General features: G+C 42.6%; 1 protein-coding gene across 2 annotated transcripts; it reads right to left on the reverse strand.

Annotated features, from left to right (window-relative positions):
* Positions 1-68: 68 nt before the first annotated feature.
* prickle1a (prickle homolog 1a) lies at positions 69-23515 on the reverse strand. 2 transcript variants are annotated; one of them, XM_086299197.1, is made up of 8 exons: positions 23266-23515; positions 6448-6651; positions 4689-4802; positions 3725-3862; positions 2886-3089; positions 2592-2778; positions 1644-2513; positions 69-1523 (listed from the first exon to the last, which is right to left on the reverse strand). In XM_086299197.1, the coding sequence occupies exons 2-8, from the start codon at positions 6634-6636 to the stop codon at positions 673-675; spliced, it is 2553 nt and encodes an 850-aa protein (XP_086155323.1). In that variant the 5' UTR covers positions 6637-6651; positions 23266-23515; the 3' UTR covers positions 69-672. The 2 variants fall into 2 exon arrangements, with proteins under 2 accessions (XP_086155323.1, XP_086155324.1); XM_086299198.1 differs by lacking the exon at positions 23266-23515 and adding an exon at positions 11715-11881.
* Between the last annotated feature and the right edge of the window lie 1350 nt (positions 23516-24865).

The raw sequence follows: 24865 nt of genomic DNA on the forward strand, positions 1-24865 counted from the left end.
TACAGTACATCAATTAAATGTGTTTTCAGAAAATGGTCACAAAAAAATCAACACCAAACACAATCAAATCATGATATATAGAGATTTTTATTGCAATTAATACCTATTTTAGCCTTATATTCCAGTTTATACATTTATACAGATTGCAATGATTTTCTTACAGTACAGTGACCCATAAATAGATTGTTCCAACAGGCTAATTATTAATACACAGTGCTTTTATGTTGGTGCTGCACAAACCTGGAAAAAACATCTGCAGAGCCTGGGTCATGTCAGTTTGTCTTTAAATTTCTGACACCCATATTTAAAAATGACTCTGTACCAACAGCCAATTGTTTAATTTTAATGCCATTTGGTATAAAGAATGACAAAGGTAGAAAAATATTACTTTAAAAAATTTCTACAATATATACAATATATCTGCACTGTTAAATAAACACAGTTTAGATTATATTTTATAAATATGTATTATACTTTACCATCAGTTTGTAATGCTATACAAGTGTACACACCTATAATAATCCAAATATGGACTTGTGTCTTACACAACCACCTTGGTAAATTGAGTGCTGTGAAGCATTTAATAGCAAGCAAACTGTTTATATTTTAAATGATGAACAAAGGGGCATCGGTGAGTGGCAAATCGTTGCCCAATGCTCAGCAGAGTAAAGCCTATGAAATTATACAGTTTTTCCCTTTGTGGCCTTTTTTCTTTTTGGATTTAGTCCATTGGCCATAAGGAGCAGAGGACATGCCTGCTACAGAGCTTGGCAAGTCATCAGTGTAATAGTGTCTGTGCGGCCTGGGCTGAGGGATGGGCTGACCCAGGAAAAAACCTTCCTCCTCAGAATCAGAGGAGGAAGATGAGCATGTAGAACACCAGTCATCATCATCATCATATAGACCCAAGAACCTTCCCATTGCTTGGCCCTGTAACCTGTAGTCGGGCATGGCAGCAGAATGGGGGTGACCGTGGAATGGTTGGTGCCCCTTGGAACCGAGGGCATTCCCTCTGCGGTCCGCTTTGTTGCACATCTGGGGCCTTTCCTTAGGCAAAAGGTTTAAAGCATTGTCAGACCGGGATTTGCGGCTGCGACGCCTCCTATGGTGGTGCTGTTGGCGACCAGAGTGAAGGTCCTGGCCTTGTTCTTCAAAGTGGTACACTCTCCTCCGAGTCCGTTCACTCATAGGTGGCTGCCGCACTTGAATGTCACCATAATAACCATTGTCCACAACATCATCCGAGAATTTGACTTGCTGCGGCCTAGACTGTGAACGTGTCCTTCTGAGGGCAGGGACATGAGGTTTGGGTCTGTCCTCCTGGGGTGCTTCTGCTAGAACATTCTCCACCTCCTCCTGCTCAGATGCAAGACTTTTTAGGGAATTTGCACTTCTGTGTAACATAGAAGAGTTGAGCGTTCCCATATTACTGGTTTTCTCACAGTCTTCTGTTTCCAGTTCATGGAAACCTTGCAGGGAATATACCATAGACCTTTCTTTATTATCACCATCTACTGAGGTTCCTAGAAAGGAAAAGAAAATTTATTACATTTCTGCACTAAAATACATCAAAATCCAACTACTGACATAGCATAAAATCATGTTATTTTCCATATCTGATTTTTAGAGTTCCATCTACTCACCAGTAATATTGGAAAGAGCAAGTGAGTCCATAGAGTCTCGGACATTCTGGTCTGTCTTCTTAAATTCATCGGTGATACACTCCAAAGAGTCGGTGTACCATTGTGGCTCCTCTCCCTGAAAACCTCCTCCAGCCCCATGATCCAGCTCCAACTCCTGGATTTTTCTGCTGCTTGCTGGACCTGGATGGCTACCATAGGCAGAATCTCCTAGCCCATCCTGTGATTGTGCCCAGTACATGTCAGCTTGGTACTTCTTGCTGGCAAGGCTTCCCCTTCCTCCCCCACCATTACTCCCAGCTTTTGAGGATACCTGCTTTGACTTGGTGTCCTTTTCTGCAATCCAGAAATCTGTAGGTCTAGAGTCGCTGGCTTGCTGGAAAACCCCTTGTTCCCCAAACTTTAACAATAGCTGAGTCATGTAGTCTTCGTGCTCAGCCCACTCTTCCTCCTGGTCGTCAGGTGCCTCATTCTCATCACCGCGGCCTCTCCAGAAGTGTTCATCTGATAAGTTCATATGGGCAAGCTTGTTGGTCAGGGTGTCATCAGCATTCCCACTCAAGCCAGGGAACTTATAGTTAACAGAGGGTGAGAACAGGAGTGACTGCCGGCACTGGTCAGCTGAACGACTGCTTTTGCCGATGCGCACACTCCGGCGGGATTCATGTGAGCGCGCCGACTGGAAGGCAGAGTCAGAGGAATCGGAAGCATGCACATCTTCCCCGAGACTGCAGGCTTTGGAGCAGTAAATACGACCCTGGTATGGCAGAAAAGGACTACCCAGTAGCGAGGTCTTACAGTGGGCACAGCTAAAGCAGCTCTCAGTGGCATGCCAGTGGAGCCCATCATAGGTCATCTGAGCATGATCAACACCTGTTAAAGGGGGAGAGCAAGTTAACATTTCTCTGTTGCTTGAAATAGTATTTTAACTCCAGAAGATCACTGTCTTACCAATGTGTTCTCCACAAGCCTCACAGTACTCTGCATAGAGAGACTCAAAGCAGCCACAACAGTACGGTCTGCCGTCCTTCATGATATAACGCTGACCTCCGAGAATTGTCTCACATTCAAAACAGGAGAAGTGTTTCATGTGCCAGTGGCGCCCCTCCGCCTCAGTACACTCATCAGCAAAGATAATCTGTGGACAAAGATGTGCATTAGTTGAGACAAAATGGTCATCAACCTTTAGAAGCTTCAGATGCAATATCTATCTTTGCAACACTGTTTTTTTCTCCTTAGTACTACCTCATCACAGGCTGAGCATCGTGGTTTCAGCAGCTCAGCATGGTGCCTCCCGCAGTGGATCTTTCCATCATGGTAGAAGTAGATCAAATCCACGAGGAGTTCCCTACATGTGGAGCAGACAAAGCAGGATGGGTGCCAGCACAGCCCAGCGCTCGCCCTTGAAGCAAACACGGCCATTTCTCCACCGTTGATGTTTTCGCCGCACTGTAATTGAAAGCGCTAATTATCAACTTTTAAAAACAACACAAGTCACATTAAGACTGAACAATTGTCATACTTTTGTAATAATGTTTGAGTCCTACATGGGCATGGATTTAGCTTCACACAAAGTCTGAGTCTGGCTACAAAAAAACATGCCTTCCATCAGCACCTGGAATCCCACTAGGTTGTTCTCAGATTAGCAGAACATATTTTATGTCTGTCCTTCTGACTGACAAGAACAGGAGTGGGTGGTAGAGGTCATTTAAAAGGAGAAAGAAAAGGAAAAACAGCAGTCTCAGAGATTCATCAGTTTATGGGCACCCACTTGGCTGCTCACTGGTTATTGTTTAAAAAAAAGAACTTTATACTGAGCCTTTCCAGCCCAGACAGCAAACACTTTTTAGTCCATGACAGCATTTCTCTCGTTTCCAGCTTTCTTTCTGATCTAGATTAGCTAAATAGCCAAAAATGAGATGCAAATAGGAAACGTAGCAAACCCTTGTTTAATACCATTCATGGATAATTATTTTTATATAAGAATACTGTTTATATCCTTAGTTCCACAAAAACTCTAGACTACTGTCTATTTCTCAGTCATCATCGTGTTATAAACAATACATGGGCTGCATGCAACGTACATGATCACAAATGCTGTTCAGAAAATTGCGAGGCAGCAGTTTTACTGTGCCCCTCCCCAATGCTTCCTTCTTCCTCTGAACACTGAACATGTGCAGCTCCTTCTTCTCCTCCTCACTCAGGGACTGGCAATAACGCACCTGGGAAAGAAGGGAATTGGTTAGGAATATGATGGCTAGTTTCACAACCACAGGTTTTTATATCTATATATAGATATAGATATAAGAATTGGGATGATTAATGCTTCCTGAAAATCTGCTACTGAGAATAGTATATATAAGTGACCTTTTTGGATTGAGGGCGAAGTGCTTATCAGAGCAGTTTGAACAAAAGGAACTCTTGACCCCAGCTTTCCCTTCCTACACCACCCAACATATCTCCACCCACAGTCCCCGATTGAGAACCTGTTTTTTTTTTTTAGTTTTTTTTTTTTTACAACAGTCCTTAACAAGGGGGAAAGCAGACGTTTACACAAACAAGGCCTGTGTTTAGAGTGTAATCAAGACAGTGGGCAACAAAGGAAGACAGACAGCCGAGGCGAACTGTGGTGCCACTGCAGTGGTGGCATCACATAAAGCCTCTTTCAACCAGCCTCCCTCTCACTCTCTCTCTTGCTGAGCGGTCCTCATAAAAACCACTGCTATGGCAGGAATCCTGCTGGTGGGGGCTCACGGCAAACATCATAAAATTATCAAGTCAAAAGTAACATTGTACCCACTCTGGATGTCTACAAGCTTGCGGAACAAAAATCCCCCAGTGTGATGTCAATGGAGACGCTATGGGCGCACATTAGTGGGATAGCAATGGAGATGGTGAGGCTTGAGCACTGCAGGATGAGTGAGCAGCATCAAATGCAGCTACTCAAACACAATTGTTTTTTTGTTTTTGCTGCAATTTTGGTGCAAATGTGAGGGCTGAATTTTTACGAGACACGCATTTGCACACACAGGCACCAAAAATTCTCACCTCATTATCATGTGGTGGGAGTTGGTAGAGGAGCTGCTTGATTCTGAACTTCTCTCCTGGGCTGTTGACATATGGGATCTTGTCCTCAGGCAGACACGAAAAATATAGCTGGACCTGGGGGAAATATTAGGTTAAACACATGATGTTTTTGGTTGAATAAAAAGGGTTAGGGTTGGACAACTAAATGCATTCCAACTAATATAACAACTGAGCAATGGCTCAGAATTATTATTTGCAGGAGCAGAGAGTTGGTTTTGGTCCGCCCCAAAAGTAATTTTAAACCCAAATTTTCACCCGTCTTATTGCAGCCATATATTATCATTATTGCCTCGGATTCAATATGCCAATATTAACACAAATTCTTTTCCAAGAAACTAGAGAACAAGCACATTAATTTGTGATGAGACACATTCTGGGATAGCGCTATGTAGAATGTATGGAAGAATGACTTTGTGGAATCAAAGACTTTTCCCTAATCCCCAAATCAGCTTTAATTCAAAAGTGCAACACACAGCAGTGATCCTCTTTGACGATGAAAAACGCAGGAATCATCGTCTACATAAATCTGTGCTGAACAAGCCAAGACAGGTCAACAGGTCAAATCAGTTTAAGGGTTATATTTTTCAGTGATATGGTTGTCTCTACACGGACAGGACAAAGCAGGCTGTAATTGTAGCACCCTGACCCTTGGGGCCGACTGCTAAAGACTAAACTTTATGAGGGAGGGCCCATCACAGTTAGCTAGATAAAGAGATGGGATGCCGTAGTCCTGTGTGTTAGGGGACTTCCAGCAGCTTTGACTGTCTAGAGGAGGGGTAACAGCACAGCAATTTACCCTGGCAATCACCCTCAGACCCCAACAACCACCTCTACCATCATAAATTATGCACATCACGATGCTGCTACGACCCCTTATCCAGCTCACTAGGCCCGAGGAACAGCTAGCAAGCACCCAAGCTCTAGGTGTTTCAACCCTGTAGTAGTGACCTGTAATACATAGCCCATTTAGGGAATTGGCAGCAGTAAAGGCATTACAGTTGATCTATGTGGTTCCTAAAACAAGAGACCCTGCATGTTAAGGCTTTTGCTGCATTCGCTTCCCTTCTTGCCCATCACCCACTCATTGCTTCCATGTGTGTTGTTGATCAAGGGCAATGGGACGGCTACAGACTGAGTGAGAGAGAGAAAAGAACACCAAGCAGTGGTGAGAGCAGAGTTTAAAAATTCTGAGGATCTGGGAAAGTGCCATATCTCACCGACTGCTCAACGGACACGGCTAACAGCTCTGCCTGTGGTTGTGGAGGCGAAGACTCCGATTCCTAGCTCGACCCACTAAGTCCTGCTTCTAACTCTGCGGTATACTCATGCTGCCCTTTAGTGGCAACCTCATAGAGTCTGAGAAATCTGCCACAAGCAGTGAGAACAAGGAAGCTTAATGAAATATGTTGTCCTTCCCACAGGTGCCATTTTCCAGAGACTTGGTGTGTTATTCAGTATAACACACAGTGAATAGCGTTTATCTGGGCCAGGCAAATGGGCTATAAGGGAGTTAAAATCAGGTCAGGGCTGTTTTTATTCGCTGTCTGGAGGATACACCATTATTCGTGGTGTTGATTTAGGGAGGAAATGATTTGCGAACCAATGAAATTGATACCACAGTTATAGAGAACAGTGTCCCGGTATCCAAACGGAGCAGGCTTGATTAATCTTAGCTCAGAGCGTCTTGAACTGGTGCATTTGTAAGCCACATTGTGCTTACCTGTTCAGGTCTCAGGCCAGGTGGCACCCACGCATACTCCTCCAGTGCACAGCCTGAGTCGTCATCAGAGGTTGAGCTCCGCTGGAAGCCAGATGTCAGTTTACTGATTTTCTGCTCCATCATGAAATCTCGCTTGCGTGCCCCACCCTGGAAGCCAGCCACCAGCCCCGCTGCACTCACCAGGCTCATCGGGCTCTCTTTTTACTAGACAGGTGAGATGAAAGGATAGCAAGATGGGAAGTACCGGGATTTGAGAGAGGACAGAAGGGGGAAGAGGATAGAAATATAAAGGAAAAAAAAATAGAAATGTTTGTCATCAAGCCATGACATCAGTTCCTACGTCCTCACATCTTAATCCAGCTCTCTCATGTCAGTGCTGTTCCGCTGATTGTTAACCGCTTGCTGAGTCACACCATTGCCACCTCTTTCATGAGGCTCACAGCACCCCTCAAAAACCCATAATGGTATTTAAGCAAGCTTTTTTGGTTTACTTTTAGTGATGAGTCTACTACATAAAGGCACTCATAAAGACAACTCCATCCTTTCACTGCTATTATGGTAGCAGTTAAACACGTGCCTTCCTCATGTGGTTTTTGGGGGTGCAGAGATTGTTAGGAAATTCCCAAAGCTTCATGAGGTGATGTTCTATCTCATTATAGTGACAATAACAAACTATTCAGAATTATAAACTATTTGAAGTTGCTTATAACTGTGACCATTTCTTATTAATCTTCTGCAGGTTTAAAATAATTTGTTAGGTTTATGTCTGTATGAGTCATCATTTTACTTTACTGAGAAGCTGATGATGCTATGCCCCAAGGGAGGGGGGTGGAGTTCAACACATGGGATTTGATCCTAGCTTGATCAGTTGAGCCCGAGGTCTGTATAAACACAAGCCTGGCTTTAAGACGAGGCCACCATATGGGAAGCGTCCACAAGCCTGCTCTCTTCCTTCATCTCTTCTTTTTCTTTGGATTGCAGCAGGTTGGAAAACAAACAGTGAGCGCCTGATCGTTCTTTCATCTTTTAGATGGACAGTGAGCGCAGTGCCAGACAGGTGAAGCAGCTGGATGAATGCAGATGAATAGAGGCTGACATGGATGGATAGGACTAACTGATACTGACACTATAACCTGAGGCAACAAACAGAGCAGGGAGATAAAAGACTCGAACTGTACTGACCTCTATATATGTGTTGTCTGCAGTTACTAATGTCTTACGGAAAATCCAAACTTTTGCAGACGTGACTGTTGTGATGAGGCAGAAACAAACTAAATCTGTGCAAAGCTGGATAAAATTAAAGAAATAGCGAATAAATAAAATCACTTAATTTATTTATTAATTTGTCTTTAATGTTCAGAATATACCCGGACGGAAGGAGGGAGGGAGTGATGTCCAGAGTAACTTTAAAGTGATTATTTGACATGCAAATTCCAAGCAAACCAGGTTTTGGAATAATCATTAGGCAACCCCATCTGCCCTGATCTTTATTCATCCCTCTCCAGTCATCCCATAACTTTATTTCCTGGACTCCTGTAAGCATTTAGGACCACGAAAACACAGTCATAATGAATGCTTGTGCAGTTGTGGTAATTTCTCACTAGCCAAGAGCTCTAACTGAGATCAAATGGGAGCCCAGCCAGCATCCAGCAGCCTGGCCCTTGCACCACTTCCCCCCTACCCAAGCCTTGAACCCCTATGGACAGCAAAGGTACAGAGAGCCACAGAGAGACAGCTGAGAAAACCAAATACACTCGAGGGCAAGCCTTTGAACATAGAGATGACAGCATAGGGGCCTTAAAATCTGCTTTCTGCTCAAATGATAAATAGATCGACCACCAGTGCCACCACAACAGGTTTGAGACTGATTCTGGGAGACTTTGGAACTCTAACGGATGGATGGAAAAGCAGTCTTTCCAAGATATTTTGTTTGTTTTGATGATGATGTAAAAGAGCACCGTCTAACAATTCAAATTTCCCATAGGTGCTGGCTGACCTCAAAAGCCATATCATTTTTATAGTCCATCAAACCACTCAATGATCCGTCCTGAGGCTGGAAGCACTGTCATCGCAGAAGAGACCACTCCCATCACGACAGAAATGTTTCGTCATAGTACAAAAGATGATCAGAACCTCTTTGAAAAACGTTGCTCTCTGTTGTAAAAAAGTAGACCCAGGTCATTCCAGCAGGTACTTCAAGCTTTTTATATAATTTTATGTTGCTTAACCTCTGTAAGGAATATGCAGACACAGGCTACTCTACACACAAATACATAGAATACAGAAATAACTATCAATACCTTGTCAAAATCAGGTGCTCGTGTCGATTCACTCTGTTAGTGAAGACTGATATATTAGCATGTCAGACCTTTCTCTGATGATTAACAGATCCACGAGACATGCAGGTTCAGGCAGCTACTGGCTGTTCATATCAGCTCATCTTTCTCAAAGACAAGTCAGCCACTGTGGCATCGCTACTACTAATGACTGACAAGCCCCCCCCCTTAAGCTTATCCAGTCATAGACTATCAGTGTTAGGTGTGATGATAATGGTGTTAAAGGATTCCTGGGCTTTTGGGAGGGTTAATTTAGGCTGCCTTGTACCATAAAGTGTCAGGTCAGGCGGATTGGCTTATAACATATCCCGTTAAAATGCCTCTGATGCCCTAAACAATGGTGCCTTTGTCAAGTCACTGAAGGTTTTATCCATCAAGAGTCTGTTTATCCCTTTGCAAGTATTTTTTTTCCTGAAGATGCCACGTTTTATCTTGTCACATATGACAGTCGAAGCCCTCGAACCCAGATAACCTGTCTTCAGATGAGAGAGCTAGGGATGGAATAAGGCACTCTGTTGTTCTATTCATATCTATTGACTTGCAAATGAGACCAAAATAACCTACAAAAATGTGCCCTTGTTTGAGAACAGCTTGGGTTTCACGTGGGAGATAGCTAACTATAGGCAGGTTCAGTCAGGAGGCAAGAGGCTCACTTCAGAGCCACACATTTTAATCAGGCACAAAATCACTCATGTGCTACATTTGCTGGAATTCTTGCTTTCACATGTTGGCTGGGTATCTGCAAGGATGTCTCACACAGCCAAACCTGACTCACAGGAATGTCAGGCTTGAACTTTAGCCAGGCTCTCGAAAGCAATACGGCGTTCACGCAGCTCTGTGTTAAGCAAAAAAAAAAGTTTCTCATACATCTACAGCTGGTTGCATGCTAATTTTTCCTTTATCTGTCATGCAGTTCATTTCCTCTGGCTTTACCCGAAACAATTCCTTAACATTTTGAATGACAGAAGCACTGAGCCAGCTAACTTCACCGTGCTCATACTGACTGACTCATCACTCAGGCTGGCTTTTATAGTTTTTTCCTCTAACAAGGGATCTATGGTTTGTGAGATTAGTTTTAACCCTCTGCCCCCCTTCCCTTTTCACCCTCCACCCCACCCCCCAAGCCCCTGCCCTGCCCTCCTCCCACACTAGCCAGACCCCTGCAGTCCCGAATGTTTAACAGCCCCTCACTCCTTTGTAAAGGTGCTTGTTAACATGGCTTTGGGAGCTGCAGGTCTGCATATCTGACTGATCTACCCACAGAAGGTAGTGGGGGTGCTATTAGACTGAGGATAAAATGGGGTGACTGACATGTATGAAAATGTTAATGTCCTTTTTCCACAAAGGAGAGGGAAGTTAAGTCATGCCAGGAGAAAGAGGGAAATCTTTAACAGACGCGCTTGCTTTGAAATGTTTTCAGTGATTGCTGATTTGAGAACATCCCACGACTTACTGAAGGAGGGAAGAGCCCCGTGTTCTACGGAAAGCGGACAATGGAGCTTACATTCCCACAAATGCTGCATAACAGGACCTCGGTGACTGTGTGGGTTCAGACGTGTTTCATTAAAGAACAAAACAACCACTTATTTGAGTTCACCCTGAAGAACGTCCTGTCTGACTGTAATGCCCGACAGCAGTGGTGCGCCTAACTACAGTGCAATGCATTATTTATCGCTTTGTTGAATACAGAACTCTTGAAGGACCCCATGCAGCGACTGACCAATAAATACAATCAACAGTGACATTTTTAAATAGTGTTCGACAACACTTAAACCATAGTCCCCCCCCCCCTCCAAAAAAAAATCCAGACACTGGAGCTTTGGATTAACAGCCCTTGAGAGAGTGCACAGGAAAAATAAGCAACTTCTGGTCTGAATTACTGTCTATTTCTTTAGGAAGTGGATGATGGACAGGCACACAACCCAACACAGTGTTCTCTGTCAGTTTAGGCTGGCCCTACTTGTTTAACTTGGCTTCTGCTAGCTGGGTAATGCAGGATAGGCTGTAGTTGGGAGAGAAAAACAAGAATTTCTGTTCACTGTCCCTGCATACTTAAGCTTGAAGTCAGACAAACTCAGTTTATTTTTCATGTCCAACAAGATTGAAAAATATGCAGCATATTATTTATCTCCCTGCACACACGCAAATATTTAAAAATCACTGCCTGTCAGCCTTTGGCCGTTAATGTAGTGTCAAAAAAAAGAAGCAAAAAAACCAACCTCTGGGCCAGATGAAGTTCATTAGAAAAATGACACCCCTGTGCTAAACTAGAAGCCTCGTGCCTATAAAATAAATAAATAAATCACATTTTAAAAAGCTGAACTTGTAATTGAGTAGTATTTATGATTCAAAAATGAATAAAACTACACAGCATCATCAAATCAAAACCCGGAAAAGCGACTCAAAATTTGATACCAGTCAGATTAGAAAAAGTCAAGGTCAAAATGCTACTGAAAAAAGAGCTCGACGGGAGGATAAGTTACGCAGTGCAAAGGTGCTATAAGGAGTTGGAGTTTGGTCAGCTTATGGAGGCCTCTGTTTGTGGCCGGGGAGTGTTTTTTCAAGACCAAATGGATGGGAGTGACATCCCCACAGAGATATACACTACTGTGCTGGCCAGCATGGACTAAGATTCAACACACAGCAGCAGACTTCAAATGCACTAACTCGTGCATGAGACCTAAAATCAAGTCTGATTCGTATATAAGAGACAACTTCCACAAAGACCAGAAATTGCCTGTATTTGGGATGTGCTACATGTTTTACAGGCGAAACATGCATTTGCAATCAAGCCATCCACACATTCATTCAAATACATTTAATCAAGGAGTTACGGTGCAACTTTTCCATTTTCTTTCAGCCTCACTACAACCAAAGCAAAGCTCTCAGAGGAACCGGTTTACATCTCATTCATTTTCCTGCAGGTCTTACCTCAGTGTAGGCCAACTCTCCTGACGTGAATAGAGAAAACGGATCTTGTCGCCACTATATCCAGTCCTAAATTGTTCTGCACTCCATATCTATGTAAGCTCCTCTAAACTCTAAATCCAGGACAGCAGCAGCCAGGCTTCTCTACCGGAGCTGTCAGCACAGTAACAGCCCATATCAAAGCTAAGACTGTATAAAGTCAGAGAGTGAGCGAGGTGTGTGTGTGCATGTGCGTGTACACGGAGGAGCCCAACCAGATGGTCATCCCACCCTCCTCTCTGTCAAACACTCCTCCTCCTCCTCCCCTCCTCTTTCTTCCAACCCGGCCCTCTTAACCTCAGCCCGGCCCTTAAACTCAGAGGCAGCGAGTCATGGCTGGGTATGGCAGAGCGAGGCGTCTCTTGCTTCAGTCAGCCCCCCCCTCTCGTACTTCAAACACATGCTCCCAAATGAGAATCGCTGGTAGAGCTCGCAGAAACCGTGCTTTAAAGCAGCACATCAGTGATGGCAGAGCTTGTTTTGCCAGGCTAACCGCCCTGTATCCACAACAGCTTTCACATGACGCTCTTCTTTCTTCTTCCCTATCAACGGCTTAAAGATGTGGGGACGGCGGTGAATGTTGAGTCAGGATTTGGTTTATTTGGTGGTTTGACATTTCCTTTGTGCCTACATGTAAAGTTAAAGAGAGCTGTCTGCTAACAAAAGTTTTGATTGTAGGCTTATTGTTAGATCAAATGATATATATATGTATTTTAATTCTATAGAAAGATTGGTTTCAAGCATCACAATAACTTTTTCTACTACCTGAATGTGATGTCAGCATTTCTGTATGAGACCAGTCATCCGGTTGTGAATCAAAACGAGTCCTCCATGCAAGTTACTCCAACCACAAAGCCTCACACTGTCTAAACTAAACACACACATGTAACCAAAGTTATCTCCAAGATGAAACGATTAGGTCACTATTTGATAAACAGAATTAACTGGTCTTAATAGTTGCTCAAAATTAAGATATTATATATTAGCAATATAATATGTATTGTCAGTGAAAACAATCATTACCCTAATGTTTACTCCGTTATCACAAATGAGAAGGAATTAAAATGACAGATATCTATAAAGCCCAAACGTACAGATCCACCCACGCAGTGAAACTCCCTGAAGAGGACACTGTTGACCTCTGCCTCTCCTTCACCTCTGCTGGAATGCCAGAATGTGATCCTCTTCCTCTTGCCTCAGAAAATAAAAGTTGCTGGTTCAGGTCAAACTCTGGACAGTTGCACCTTTTGCATCCTTTTGTGGTTGTTTAATTGCAATATCAAAGTGTTACTTTTGCCCAAAAGGACATGTTTACGGTGGACATAACTTCCAGAGCACTAGAAGTTCTTCCTCGTCAGAGAGGTTTTGCTGTCGAGTATAAAAACACTTAGACTGTAAAACAAAGCAGTAAGGCATTTTACTAGGAAGCAAGGAATCTATTAAACTGGTCAGATTGCTTTCTTTCTAAACATTTTAGAAGCTGTTTGTTCTTAGGAGATGCAATGTTGGGACCTAACTCTGTGAATGGTGTTTTTCTTTGAGGATTAATATAGAAAACGTTTTATGTAATGCATTGAACTTAATCAAGCGGAGAATCATTGTCTACATGCGAAATACTCAGTTGGCCTTTTAAAAAGAAAGTTGTTTAAAAAAATAAATCATATATTAAAAAAAGGCTAACAACTCATTTCTAGCACATGATGGACACCATCTGAGTAGCACTTTTTCCATCCTCCACACGCCTACATACTTTACACCATTATGTGCCAGAATATCACAGCTTGGGTGGTGAATGATGGCTGTCATTTCAATGGAAAAAAATGGAGCTTATATCTGTAAATATTCTGTTTATAAAGTACGGGATTTAACCCCTGCCAGTGCTCTTGCAGTCGAGCACTGGGACAAAGCCATTGTTGCAGTCAAGGCCGGGGAGGAGAGGAGCCCTTTCACAGCAAACTTCAGGCCTTTGTGTTAATCCAAAGACCTAAGCACCATGCTCCATTAGCAAGTCTTTTAGGAGAGGAACAACACAATGTACCCCCGTCCCCCAAAAGGAGGATTCATGAAATGCAAAGCTAAGATGGTTCCTCTAGTGTGGGCAAAACACCAGACCTGGATTGTTTTTCATTTCCTCAACATACAGAAATTAATAACCTGCTTATTTCCCACAAGAGAGAAACTCAGATATGAATGTGCAGACATCTCATCAAAGACATCTACCCAGGAACGTGCAGAGTGGCGAGTATCGATTTATGATTACACCACTCTAAAGTTAGAAGTAGCCGGCTGCACAGTTCAAGGTTCGCCGCAGATAGCTGAAAAATATAAAGTCGGACAAGTCACGGATCCCCGACCCTTGACCTGTGAGAACATCAGATGACCCATAAATCTATGGCCCTAGGGATTTACAGCCCTTTCCTCTGTCATATTTACAATGACCTGAACAGCATCTCACACCTGGTCTGTATCTTCTCACTGCTGTAAAAGAAGAAGAACAAAACAAGAAAAGCATCCTGTGCTACTGGCAAAGTAGTTCTGAACTAGCACGCCCTGACAATGACAGGACAGGGAAGATGATCATCAGAACCATCACCTGTGATAAATCTGCATTCTTAACACAATCCCAAAGCAGGGAACACACAAAACTAAGAATCTGGTCAAACATTATTGCTATATCTACCACTAGTGATTCTTATAGTGGAATTAGCACAAATTAACATTATTAACTGTTTGTATTAGTCAAGTTTTGGACTACCAGCGAAGGAGGCAAATGGAAGGTCAGTCTCTAACTCACAGCTATTGCTGAACTATTGTTGAGAGTTGCTCTCGCTAGTGTGTGAGCCACCTTATAAAAAGTAGGCATTCAAGGTTTAAATGACTTGCCAAGGGGTATTAGCAGGACACAGGCCCAACAAAAGCTTCAGTTATAAAGACCAATAAAAGCCTATCACCCTACAGTAACAACAATCCTTTTTACGCCTTGAAAGAGGGAGGAAAAGGTCAACTGGTGGAGCAGTCAGCGCATTGATATTGACTTAGCTAGATTGGCGCTGACAAACTCAGGTCAGACTGTGGGCTTGTTAGCCCTATAACCCTCACATAACCCCTTTTTACTGTTTCAGTCTGACACATTGGAGGCAGCTGAGGGCAAAGCTTAGATCTAAGCTTCGTTTCTGACAGGAGACATTTGTAAAAATTACAGAGATATATCTGCTCATTTGATACTTGACCCCATAAGATCCCGTGTTTCTCAAGGGTGCTGAATTGGAAAACATTTATTGGACTCTATTGCTAATGAGCTACAACTACATGTGAACATTTCCACTTCAGCTGAAATTCTAATTTCCTCATCAACCAAATAGAAACACAAAAGTTAACGATGCTTAAAAAATGTCGATAATAGAGGCCACCTGGTTTTATTTATTAGATTACTGTAATGCTATTGTCTAAAACCAATAATATAATAGTGATGAAACAGATGATCTATGAATGGGCCTGGCTGCATGGAACCAATCTATGAACAAACACTATTTCTTTACTCATTAATTTCTGCTTTATTCAATTTGCCACACTGGTGTTGTGTCATGTATGATGTAATGCAACACGTTCTCAAGTTGCAATAAGCAGTACGCGGCATGCTGCATCAGCCCATTGTTTCTCCGCTTTATCGTTAGTGCTTTGCCAAACGTTGCAGACGCGCACGATCGGGACGCCTTGTTTTTCACCCTCAATTTGACACCCTCTCACACAGTTGTAAAAGCCGGACCTCATTGGGAACAATGGAAAGTGGAGCGACAGAGCTCCTGGGGCTGTTAAAGAGAGGAAGCCCCTTTATTTGAGGATGCTATAACTCAACAAAAGCCTGTGGCTGTCTACACACAGAGCAGGCTAAGGATGAATGGGCTGCTCTTAGACTACACACTTGTGCTAACAAAAGCGGTGGATCAGCAAAGGGCAAAGCCACTCATGTGTGGTCTCCATGGGCAAACTGTGACGAGTATATACATAAAATAGCTAAACAGTCCTATTAACACCTCAAACCAGCATGTTCGGCCAAAAAATCTCTGCTTTAACACCGTCTTGTTTCTTCAGCTGAGCTTTGATATGATCTTGGTGACCTTAAAAGCTGTTAATTTATATGACACGTGATAAGGTTTAATTACTCCTCTTAAAACAGCACCCAATTTCAAAAAGGTTTAATTTATGACCTCAATTTTTCAGAGAATCTAACACACGTGCACGCACCACGGCCCCTCACACTTGATGGGCTTTTCTCCTTAACTCTCCTCAAAGTTCAATAGTATATCCTTCCTCTGGAAATGGAACTATTTCCTGTCTTCCCAACTTCCCACCAGTTCAAACTGTCACCTGAATGAACACGGGCAACACTTTAAAATGAAGCGCTTTCGTGTATAAGGAGACGACGCGGTCCAGCAAAGAAGAAGTGGCTGACAACTCCCACACGTGGAAGCATTTTCCTGAGCCTGGCTTCAAAAGGCAAACCGTGGAATCCAACAATACTCTGAAACAGTTAAGAGCTGCTCAGTCAGGATCCCACTAATGATTAACATTCCTGAAGAAACGCTCTGTTACAGTCTTTTTAGAGCGTTCTAATTAAACACATGCTCCAGTGCCACAGCACAGAGGGAACTTGCAACTGCAAGCGGGGATGCTTCTTTCCAACTCGGCTTAATTGGACACAATTTAAGTCATTAAGGTGGTAGTAAAACAGCAGAAAGAGCAAAGGAGAGGCCCAATGATCTCCCCTGTAAGGCTCCCCGTTGCTCTGATGTTGTTGACCCTTTCACCTTCTCATGTGACTCACATTAAAAAAGAGGGGTGGAAAAAATGTACAGCTGAAGTTAAATCCAGTCCAGAAAGACCCATACTGGCTTGTTAGTTAAGCATGTATAATGTAGTTGCAAAACTGAAGTAGACCATGAGGTTATACACGTTTGGAGGTCCTGTATCCTATGAGGCAAAGTTGTACACGAGTATCTTTGCATGTGTTTGCCACATTGGGCTGCTTTTATTAGTATTCCGCTTGTTGTGCATTATTGATCATTGTGTTTCTACCTGATCTTGCTTGTTGACATAATCTATACCGGCTTTCTATACATACGCTGTCTTAAAGCATGAAAGATGCTCTTTTCCATAAAGATGATCACTCGACTATACAGATCTTTTTCAGTCTACGAGACAAGAAAATTGCATTTTTGAGGCAGAAAAGGAGGAGAGAAACAATGAGCATGAAACTTTTAAAGACTTCTTTCCAGCCATGTATCCAGGTTAAGCTTTCTGCTGTTACTGTATACTCGTCCCAAACCAATACTCTAATTTTTAAGAATCATAAAACCTTAATTATACCATCTCAATATGTGCTTTTTACATTTCTATTTTCCTCTTAATGTGAGTCAGGAATTGACTACTTCTTTATAGAAATGTGATGTAATGTCTATGTCAAGTGTGAAGCGGTGTTGAGGATAGTGGCTGATATTTTGCTGGTGCATCATGACCCATTGAAAAAATTGCCATTGGTTGCTTTCCATTATAAAAAGACTCTCACTGATTAAATCCCTGAATTAAATCAATTCTTATTCTTTACACCCATTTTTGGTCGCCATGTCTTTAGGGTCAGGCTGACATCTGTGGTTTGAATTAGTTGTTAGAGTATTAGAGCAAGTATAACTTTTCAGTAGTTAATGACCTGTCCAGCTTACCAACAAATGAGTTGGAGCGTGTGAATGTTTCACTGTAAACATGGAGAGGTCCAATCTGAAGCCCTGTGGGAGCCTCGGTCAGTTTATCAGCTATACAGACCAGACATTAGTGGCTGGGATCAGCTTGTGTGTGTGTGTATGTGTGTGTATGTGTGTGTGTGTGTGTGTTGGCAAAATGTGTGGAATGGAAAAAGGGACGAAACTGGCTGCATTATCACCCTCCAAATTACAGATCCCAATCCTCTAGGGCAAATCCCATTCCTAGAAACCTTGCATGTAATGTGTCTGTTACTGTCAGCATCAGCGTGTTATTTTTGGAGCTGCTAATACTGAGGTCACTAATGACACCAAACCATCTTCAGCGATGGAACACGTGAAGGAGTTTAATAATATCTGTTATGTTTCTTTTCCAGATCCAAAAATGTCCAACGAGCTCTCTGAAGTGTGCTTCTGTACAAACAGGTCACATACAAAGATGCGCACATCTGCTGAGCCCCTGCTTTCTGTTTTCTTTGGGAGCCCAGCCCCTAACAGGAAGACAGCGTGAGCACAGCAAACAAAAACCCGGCTCTTTGAACTGGCCTCTCACTAGGAGCTGCCATCGGGTTGTTGTGGCCAAATGAAATGAAATGTTTCTGCGTCAGCTCGGTGAAGCCACTGCGGGCCTCAGGCTGCTCCTCTGCAACACATGTCCTCAGCTGGCCTTTGCCAATATTAACCCATTTGTATGTTACCCACATTTACTCACCTTTACTGTGATGCATTTTCTCAGTGTGAACAGATTACTGAAAATTATTCGGGTAGCACATATTATGCATAAATCGAATTTTCGTAAATGACAGCTGTTAGATGGCGGTCAGACTCAAAATAAAGAGGATGATGAGTACATCAGGCAATTCTTGCTCTTACTCTTTAACAAATATAAAATAAATGTGGTTTTGGTTACAATGTCTGGCTAAACAACTTGAAGTTTGATTTAACTTTGAATATGGCATTTTTTTCTCCCTTAAAGCTACACAGCTTAACTATACTGGATCTTTTTCTTCATTTTAATACAATGTTTCAACTGAATTCAGTTCTTACTGAACAAAAATTAATCAGAGTATTAATATCAGCATTGTCTGCATGTTCTGCAGAGAAATTATGGGTCCTGGATTCTATATCCATGCTACATCGACACTAATTGCACATTGTTTCAATGGCACAATGCGAGGGATATGCCAGAAATAGCTTAGAGGATCCACCCCTGCAACACATAAGACCCAAAGCTTCCACTGCCATACAGCACAGGGCCCCCACCCAGAGGTCTTGCATCCAAGCCCAGACATGTTTGCTTGCTAGGGGAAGATTTATACACAATATTGGGCAGGTTTAATGTTGCACTTGATTGGCCAATACATTAGGTGACCTTTTGCCCTTGCAAGTATTGATTGCTGTGACACTTGTATCTTATGTTGTACCCAACCTCAAATCCACTTATGTTTCTATCAAATATTGTATGGTGCATTGAATCTAGCATAGCAATGTAATTGGGTTTCTACCATATTCAAACCTTACATGTTTATTTGACAAAGAACTTTCAGTTATTAAACATTTAGTATTGGCTTTGATTAGGAATTGGCTACCATGTATATCCCTAACCCTGACACCCTGAAGTATAGTGTTGCTTGAAACTACAGTAAATGGACGATCGGCTTTGAAGCCAAAAATATGTAAAACTTTAAGTGAAACAGGCCTAAAGCTGGAATGGGGTAGTGCATTGACATACTGCTTTTTGTCCCTTTTAATCTTTGTATGATATATTGTAAGAAATGTTTTAAATGAGTTATTATAGTCAACTTCAGCACTATGCAATTTGGGAATACATCACTCTGCATGCATTTATTTTCCAACCTAATTACTGGTAGAGGAAAATATGGCAACTTTTATTAACTAAACCTTCTTAGAGGAATATTCTGGCAGATTGTCCCTACTGTAACCTTTCTGGGGGGGGGGGGAATTCCCCAGAAATACCTTTGTTGTCAGCTGAAAAATCTCTTGCCCAGCCCTGCAGCGTCCATTTTTAAACCCTGCTGACCTTTTCCATATCATCCACGCTCACTGACTACACCCCTGTGACAATGCCAACAGGAGGAACAAGAGCCACAGGAAGGGGCTGAGTTGGGGGAGTGTGTTTTGCATATTTTCAGCCGGGGGTCCGGAAAGCTTTAACTGAATCCCCCGTTGTGTGCTGGGGAAGTGAGCTGGGCTTTTTAATGACAACTCTGCGTAATATGTTTTCTTTTGCTTCTAGTCCTGCGATGCTTTGATTGCTTGGATGGATCCCTATAGATGTGGAGGACAAAGAGAAATCACACCATTCTGCAAGCATTCCCGTCTGGCGCAGATGAATTTCCAGAGCCACAAAAGTTGCTGACATTTGGTATCTTTACATCTGTTATTCCACCTTCAGGCATGTTGATGATAATCAGCTTCTTAGCAATGCACCATGATTATCATGCAGTATACATCCAAAGCCGATCATCATGCCTCTATACATGGTGATGATAAAGAAACGTGTGTGTGTGTGGAGTATGACTTTCATCATCTTGGTGGTCTGATGGTTGGTCGCACAATTATGCTGTGTGGTTGCAAAAGATCTGCTGGGGCATTAAACTCCTGTCTGCGAGCCAAACCCGTTTTCCTCTAACATCATCCTGCAGCTCCCAATAAACAGAGTTGTGCCTGGAAGCGCTAAATCACTAACTACCTCTAATCACTTTAGAATAATGCTTAACATGTGGATCCAATGTGCGCCACCGCTTCGGGCACATTTCCCACTCTTATACATGATGCCGTTTGAAAATTACACAAGGGGAACTGTACCGTATAGCAAGCACAAAGTTATATTCTGTCCTACAGGAAGCAGGATCCACAATAGTTATCCCAAACACCACAATCACACTGTCACAGGGCCCTAAACTTGACCATCTGAGCCGCCGTCCAATTCAGCCAGGCCCAGTGACCACAGCTTCAGGGACCACCGGTGTTTAAACAAGCCATATTTCTTCCAATCTCCTGCCAACCTACCACAAACAGTTTACAGTCAGTAGACTCTGCTCTCTGGAGTTTGTCTATGGCAACTCGACTCCAGTGCCACATCTCCCCATCCAGAGCCGTGAAAGACTGGCCTCCTCTGACAGATCCTCACAACACACGGCCCCTGTCCTGCTCTGCTTTTAGCCCCGCTGCGGTGAGCTGGACCACGTCTGGGGGATAAAAGGCTGCCAGAGTGTTTGGCTTGCAGGCAATTTACGCGGACGCAAAGGTGATTCATTCTAGCTTCGCACAAACAGGCCTCTGTGTAAATTTCACTAGTGCTGGGCTTTTAAATCAACATTTGGAAACGTATACATATGGGCACCAGGACTTAAATTCTGCCCCTTCGCACTTAGCTCTGCAGACTCTAGCGCTCTCCAACACCTACTTACAATCTCTCTCTCTCCTAAAAACCATCACCTTTTCTTAGCAATGCATTGTAGTACTAAAATAAACCATCAACATAATCTACTGTTATGAAGCAAGTGCACATAAACATCAAGCTTGCTGTGAAGGATCAAATCTGTTCCCATTCCTGAGTCCAAAAATGATGATGAGGCCAACTACACCCCCCACCCCTTATGTTCACACACAATCCTGCACAAAGCACTTTAAAAGTCTTCTGATTCTATTAATGGCACCTTTGAAGCACCTCGAGGCTTTGCAAATGAGACGTGAACAAGCATGGTGTGGCATGTGGTGCTGGTCCAAAAGCACCACTTTGTAAATCATTTAGTCCATAAATAAACCTAATATTCTGAGAGACTTCTTACCTTTAGCAGATCATTCAAAGTATAAGCTCACATGCCCCCTTTTCATTCTCAATCAAGTAAACACTGATGCCTGCAGTACGGTAAAGTAAGAGATTTTAGTGGCTATGCAGCATTATTTGACACATTAAGTACCATGTGCAGTGAAATACAATGTAAATCATTAATTTGAAAGTATGAAAATATGTATTAGCTACTGGATCCTGAATTTCTTTAAACGTGGGCTGTGGTGACACTGATATGTCTTTGTTATGTGCTGAGCACTAAAGTGCTAATAAACTTTTATTTATATGTAAATTCAAAAGATTGTTTGCCTTATTTGGTTAACTCTTGACTCCAAGGCAGTGAAGCCGTCAACCTGCAATCTGGCCACTAGGTGACACCACCACCTTAACTCTCTGTGCTGCCGTTTCTATTCCTACTTATATCTGTTCTCTCTCAAACTACTTCTTTGTTTGATGTTTTTCTGGACTGGCGAGCGAAAAAAAATATTTAAAGTGCGGTAATAATGGCTGGGTGGGGTTATATCTGAAAACAGTTTCTGGTACAATTATAGCAGGAAATGACCTTGGAAATCATACTGTGATGATACTGTCCAGAGTCTGGAGTAAACATACCTGCTTTGTGTTGTCAAAGTGCTCCATTCTTTTAAATCCAGTCTTACTTAAATTGCCATGCAACGTCTCAAATCACGTCCACAAACCAACAATTTAGTGTCCAAATAAAGACCACACCACTCTCTTCCACCTAGCTCTCCATGGCTAACTGCCCCGAGCTCAGCAGTGCTTTGTTTTCATCCGCTGTGCTCAGTGACAGATTTCAGGTTTGAGTCTTGCTTTTACACTTAGTCGAAAGTGGGTCTCCTCAAAAAGACACGCTCAGGGTTTAATGGCTTCCCCCCTGGTCCATTGAGGACAAATTATTATTTCAGGCAGCCTTGGTTAAATATAAACAGTATGTGCTCTCCTGTGTCTCGTAGGTTTAGCTCTTTGTATCACAGCTGAGGATGGAAATATGTGAAACTTGAGGGTGTGTCATTTTTCTCCAAAGGAAGGGCTTTATGGCATGTTTAGCTCTGTGAGAGGTCCATTAGGAGTGATGAATTCACTCAAGAAGGTTGGAGTCCTTTCCCCCTTTTTTAAGTTCAAGCTTTTTTTTAATCGATATTTTAGGCTCTGTTTTAAACCCACACAGAGCAAAACAAAGTATATCAGATCAAAACAAGCTATCAAGAATAAGTTTCCAGATGTTTTCATGTAGCTATTTAAATACAGTTAAAATACCCTAAATGTTGACGTTCTCACCTCATACATCATGGTAAAGAAGAGGGGGGAGTTTAAAAAAAAAGTGGGACTAACTTCTCATGTGTGACTAAGTTCTGGTTCACTCAACAACAGTCGTGACAGCTATGCGAAGCCTGTGGCGGCGGACAGGCAGCGGTCACGGTGCGCCGACCAGTTGTCACCGAAGTGACAGGCGACAGCTGAATCTATACATCTGGAGGCCCAAGGGACGCCACGTCCGAGTGTCTCTGGTCAAGTTTTTTCAGCGTCAGAGAAACGAGGTTACTGTGACTGTACGCGCAGGGAAAGTGAAACGTGTCTCTTTGGAGATGTCGCTGCGTAAAAGCCCCCAAAACTGCGCAGGGAAATTAAAACAGGTTTGCTGACTTTATGTGGATGACACTAGTGGCATATAGTCTCTGCAGAGTATGTGCGTGTGTTTCACAAATGCTTAAAAGTTGTTGGAGTTTTTGTTTGTTTTTTTTAAATTAAAGTATCGTCAGCTTTTCCACCGATGCATTTAGAGTAATTAGCGTAAAACTGCAAAAATAACACAGCCATCATAAAAAACAAAACAAAAACAAAAAAACAAGCAGAGTGGGTGGGATTGTTTACAAACTAGGTAGACCTGAGTTAAACGCTCTAAATGACTTGGTCTGCTCACCTCCAAAATTGCTCAGTCGCAGTGAACCAAGTATCCAGAACCAATATTCCCGAAGTTAGAAAAGCTGCGTCTCATTGGTATTAGATGCACAGTCCAGAGAGGATGTCCCGGAAAGCTGAACCGAGAGCTGCGCAGAGCGATAAGCTTAAACCCCAGATACTGAATGCATTGGAGAGGAGCGCTGAGAGAGCTTGGTCTTGACTTCTCTGTCACCACATCCCAGTCGTTTCAGCGGCGCGCGGTGCGCTGCGGTGCTCCTCTCAGCGGTCACAGTAAAATGACATTAGCGTTGCTTGCTGCTTATTGGCTTAAACGAGCAGCCCCCACCATTCCAGCAGAGACGGGCTAGTCCCTCCAGCATGGTGGACAAATGCTCCTGGGAGTTTAACTCTTACCTTAACTCTTAGTTTAGGGGGTGAAACCTACTGAGTAAGATTTGTCGACTTTACCTAAAGTTTACTTTGGTCTTTATTTTAAGTAATCAAGAAAGCTCACCTTTAAATTTCTCTACTTCTGTGCTGCACATAATTAAGTAAGTCAACTCAAAAGTACAAGCTTTAAGTTGGTGTAGATACAAACTCGTTTGTCCTTCTCGCCACAAAGACTTATGGAAGGTAAGTCTATCAGCCTAATAACCCCAAAAAGCTGTTGCTTAGCCATCCAACCATGCACAGGTGCTTGGACACGCATGAAACAACAGTAAATAATTCAGGCTTGTGCTGCTCAAAGTATGCAAAAAGGTTGATCACTGTAATAATAATTTTAAGTATACTTATGTTTCACACATGTTAATGCATGAACTATGACATGGTTTTTAACTGATGAGTCCTAAAAAAGATTTGAATCTTAAAAGTGCTCATATTTTAGAGAGGCTTTGGAAACATGACACACAAATGCAACAGCTTGTATCAATTTAATTCCATGCCCTATCACCTTTATGGCTCATGCTCTTATTCAAATTGACACTATATATTTGGCTAACCAGGGTTATGGCCCAGTGACCAGCACGTAGCTCTGACAGTTGACAGCATCTAAAGTAAGAACAGGTTTAGGGAGCTCAAAGCGGGTCAACCTTTCTTCTCACAACACAGTGAGCTCAAGTGGATCACACTCATGTCACCCTTTTCCACAGTCGCTTGTCTGTCCATCAGAGCTGCATGTGTTTTCATATTATAGATTGAAGCTTATCTAAATGAGGTATCACATGATCTCACTCTAGCCAATTAGTCCCTATACAAAAGAAACCTTAAAATACTTTTCTTTCTTATCTTTATTTGTGATGTGTCTCATTTTAGCATCAGTGCTCATTTTAAGAGTTTTAGATGTATTTAGAGATATTTGATCTATTTCTGGTCCATATTTTCCTCCCTCATTTAAAACTGATTTGAAAATAGGACAGAATAGGCCAAAAAGCGAAGGAAAAAATAGCAAGAAAGCACAAGTTACAGCACAACACGTGAGAGGAAGACAGCGTGCATGTTTCCACTGTTAGCCCGGCACCAGAGCCGATCGATAGAATTTCAGCCAACTAATTGTTTTTGAAGTGCCTTTTTGCCTGAGTTCAAAAATGTTGGACTGGCTAGACCTGAATGTTCAAGCC

The sequence above is a fragment of the Aulonocara sp. 'chitande type north' Nkhata Bay genome, linkage group LG7, assembly GCF_057382095.1.
Source record: "Aulonocara sp. 'chitande type north' Nkhata Bay isolate Kocher_YH1m ecotype deep benthic linkage group LG7, A_spYH_male_GT1.1, whole genome shotgun sequence".
Taxonomy (NCBI): Eukaryota; Metazoa; Chordata; class Actinopteri; order Cichliformes; family Cichlidae; genus Aulonocara; species Aulonocara sp. 'chitande type north' Nkhata Bay.